Source organism: Mya arenaria, chromosome 10 (genome assembly GCF_026914265.1).
Source record: "Mya arenaria isolate MELC-2E11 chromosome 10, ASM2691426v1".
NCBI classification, from domain to species: domain Eukaryota; kingdom Metazoa; phylum Mollusca; class Bivalvia; order Myida; family Myidae; genus Mya; species Mya arenaria.
In genome coordinates this window covers 13,135,976-13,140,246 of record NC_069131.1, presented here as the reverse complement: position 1 = coordinate 13,140,246, position 4,271 = coordinate 13,135,976, and the positions used below count along the sequence as shown (strand labels likewise).

At 36.7% G+C, this 4,271-nt stretch overlaps 1 protein-coding gene across 1 annotated transcript; it reads right to left on the bottom strand.

Moving 5' to 3' along the window:
• Window positions 1-1,422: 1,422 nt before the first annotated feature.
• On the bottom strand, window positions 1,423-3,863 carry LOC128204337 (uncharacterized). The gene is made up of 2 exons (XM_052905752.1): window positions 3,533-3,863; window positions 1,423-1,835 (listed from the first exon to the last, which is right to left on the bottom strand). Exons 1-2 carry the CDS (start codon window positions 3,861-3,863, stop codon window positions 1,423-1,425), a joined length of 744 nt encoding a protein of 247 aa, XP_052761712.1.
• Between the last annotated feature and the right edge of the window lie 408 nt (window positions 3,864-4,271).

Genomic DNA, 4,271 nt, shown 5'->3' with positions numbered 1-4,271 from the left:
TTGCACCTTTTGCGTTTACGCCATCAATACATACAATTGTATATTGTTCAAAATTGAAAATGACTCGTATTCTTTATCCCAGTATATCTGTTTTATCATATTTCACTTTAATATTTGATATTCTTTACTTGTGGAGATTTCCGGATTTGACGTTGGGTTTCGGAGAATTGGAAAATTGGAAAAGGCCCCTGTCGTATAGTACAACAAGCGCCCTCCCTGCTCAAAGGCTCTCCTGCTAAAAGGCTCTCCCTTCTAGCAGTCAAAACCGACCTTTATATACCACATCGCACTAGACAGGTTATGCAAGTACCAGACGGGTTATGCAATCTAAGTACATACACCTGTCCCTGGGGTGTGGTATCAGTGACACTATGTAATATGTTACAGCCCCTTAAGAACTTGAATTAGCCAAACAATTCATCATCATCATCATCATCATCATCATCATCATCATCATCATCATCATTATCATCATCATCGGCGGCGTCCTTGTAGTTTGGTAGCTTGGTTGTTTGAACACTAGCGACGAGATGTCAGTGGCATTTTTATACTTATAAACCAGTTCATGGCTCGAATTAAGCAACCTAGTGGCCTCCCGCTGTTAACAAGGCGGCTTTGCCGTCAAACAATCATCTTCTCGATAAACGATAAACCGTGAACTCCACTTACATTCCAATGATCCGTACTCAATTCGAAGAAAAGTTATGGGCTTTCGAAAGAAAAGACCAATTACTAGTACGGAGTATGTAGGATGTACACCAAAATCCAACGTAGCATAGTTCGCATAGTTATATTGCTTAATTCTTCTTTAAAAACAACCCCTTCATTTTTCAATAAATACAAACGTTAAGATCATACCTTGTCAATTAAAAAACCCAAGTGGATTGTTAGCGTACATAATATGTTGAAATATTGTCGATATATTACAACGATTAGTTTTTTATGTCCAATAACCTATAAAAAGCTGTATTTCATTTTTTTAGAGTCAAGACTCATTTTACCCAGGTTGGGTACATAGACGACATCTAACAATATTTAAATACCATGAGACAGCATAAAGGCCGGGTGAACAGGCGATATCTAACAATGTTTAGATAACATGACCCTGGTTGGGTACATAGACGACATCTAACAATATTTTAAAAAAATATGACACAGCATAAAGGCGGTGTACAAAGGCGATATTGAACAATGTTTAGATAACATGAACTAGAATAAGTAGGCGATATTTGACAATTTTTAAATAAAGACACCTTTATATATGACACAGCATAAAGACATCAAAGTGGGTTACACAGGCGATAATCAACAACGGAATCGATATATAATTCCCGTAATGACAATACTTCTTTTGAAAAATAATTATTTTTCAGCGTATGTGATTTGCCTTGTTTGCATTTTAGTAACAATGACCTAAGCACGTCAGTTGTGAATGAGAGCACCACAGAAACTTGTCCAAAGATAAGTTTCCTCATGCAGTTGTCTGCTCGGGCCCCCACCGGAGCATTGTACCCAGACAGTTTCCCCGAAATCAAGCTGAACAAAGGCCTGACTACTCGAACAGGTGTGAGCGGTTTTGTCATAATGAAAACTTGCAATCAAGACCGAGTCTTCATTCACTATCTGGAGATAAGCAGTTTTATTTGGAGCAATACATGTGTGCATGAAGAACAAGTAGAGTCCCCGTGCTGGAGCGGTGAACTTGCCCGTGGTGGAGCTGTAGCCATTGCCCTGATTGGTCTTCACTGTCTTGTACACGATCACCTCACCTTTGGACAGGGTGCTGGTCTGTGGAGAGTGGGCGTGAAAATACACCAGTGGAGTAGCACTTGCGTCTGAAAAAGGATTTGATATATAATTTATAGATATCAATTATAGTTTTTGTGTGAGTCGAAAAATGTATTACTTACTTGGCATTATTAAGAACATATTAATTTAGAACTAATCATACATGTTTAAATATTAAGACTGATCAAAATAATTCTTTAAAGTATGATTATTTCAAAAGAAACAATCCATTTCAATACATGGAAAATATGGAAAGAAATGCAAATATTCCGATCAATACATATTTTGAACGATCACAATGTTGTTGTCAATGTAAAAAAGACAACAGGGTCAATATGACCCTATTTCGCTCATCTGATTTGACAAAAGATTCTAAGGTTATTGTTCTGACAACATACAGGACGCCGCCCGTCCGTATGCCGCAGGTGAAATCATTATACGTCCCGTGTTTTTAAACATGAAAAATACTCATCTGTTAAGAATGCCGCGAAGGGCGAATTCAAGATGAATATTTATGCGAAAAACTACAGAAACAAGCAAAGTAGCAAAAAGTTTTAGAGTGACATTATAATAATAATAGAAAAGAGTCATCTGAGCAACATTTCTGTGAAAATATTTTGAAATCATGCTAAATGTTTCTGAAGAGATTTTCAAAGTCTTCCACATAGCCATATAGTGAAAAGAAGCCCCGCCTCTGGTAAAACAAATTGATACAGAGGCACCTAAATAAATATGTGAAATTATTTTGACATCGGTTCGATGGATTTTGAGATTATCAAAGTTTTCCATAAAGGCATTAAATGGAAACTAGCCCCGCACAATGATAACATACTTTTTTGCAATCACCATAGTGTGAAGGAGTTAGACAGAGTGGTCATCATAGGAACTTTTCAGTGAAATTATTTTAAAATCCCGCCAGCGGATTTTGAGGACAATATTTACGAAATGTTTTCCATAAAGACATATAGTGAAAAGGTGCCCCAACTCCTGGCAAATGTTTTGTTTCGAATGAACACGAAGAGAGGAAATTTCAAACAAAGTCACCCAAAAAAATATCTGATAATTTATATTGAAATTTGGCCAGCGGTTTCTTATTAGAACATTTTTCAAGTTTTTCATTTTCGTTGCAAAGGCAACCAGATTTCTGCAAGAAACCATTTTTAAGGAAACAGGAAAAGGACCATACATGAAACAATCCTGTGAAGGTTTAGGATAATTTGTTTGAAGAAAAACGTTGACGACGTATGGACGGACGAACGACGTCAGACGACGGACAATCACCATATCACTCAGGTGGGCAAAAAACTGAGCAATGAGTGTTAGCCCGAGCTAATTATGTTTTAGTTCACTTCACAAAACTTGTCGATTGTTGTTAAAATTCCATAGCTCGAAATCACACAAAGACTCGCGCTTTTAAGATGCAAAACGTTAAGTAGATCAATTCGGACTTAGTCATATAAACATAAATATAAACCGTTCGTCACACCTGACCGCATTTATAGGTATTGTCCTTATTTAAATTACGTTGTGTACGTCCTCGATCTCATGAGAACATTATTTTAAAACTTTGAAATTGTAACATCCTGTCTTTATCATTTTTTAAAAAAAGGCCTAAAAAGGATTGTTATTATCAAAACGGAATATTATTATTTTCATATTTATACGCATGTTTTTCATTCTTAGTTTATACGTAGGCTTTCCACTTCATATTTTATAATTATTAAAAGCCAAAACCTGAACTTACCTTTTCTATCATTTAGGGCGGCAATAGCTTGTTCTAACGTATTGTTAGAATCGACTTCAAACTTCTGCAGTTTGCTGGACTGGTTTCTCTTCGCCTCGTCCATAAGCGAAGCCAGTTTACTTTCTGCTTGCTCGAGAAAACGTTCTTTCTCATCCTTGATATTGTTCAAACTCTGCTCCACCTTTTCGCCCAACTTTTCAAAAGCGAACTCCATGCGAATCATTCTCTCGAGCATCTTTTCCTCGTAGTCGTATTTGGAGCACGCTGGGCACGATGGTTCGGAAGCCAGGGTCGCGCTGACCATTAACAACAGCTGAAGTAGTCCAATCATTCTTTAACGCGCATTCAGTGGATGTTACTGTTAGTTACATATAAGCCAAATGTTTGCGAATGAGAAAATACTCGCAAAATATATTTACGAGCAGCTATTGAATTCTGAATGAATACCGTATTTTCTCAAATGATCCCAAGTCCTAATAAAAGTCAAATGCTGCAAGGTTTATAGACGACACGAAACGATACAAACGGTTATTAAATCTGACTTTTGATGAAGTTGGTAGTGTTTGAGTGGAGTGGATATTTGCAGATTCGTATACCATAAGGCGCTACATGAGTGAATTAAAAATCTGAAAAGTCAACGAGACTCCAATAAACATTTTGGAACACATCGCAGTTAATATTTTATTTTATATATTACTGGTTTATGTCATTTAAAAGACGCACATTTTTTTCTGATGTC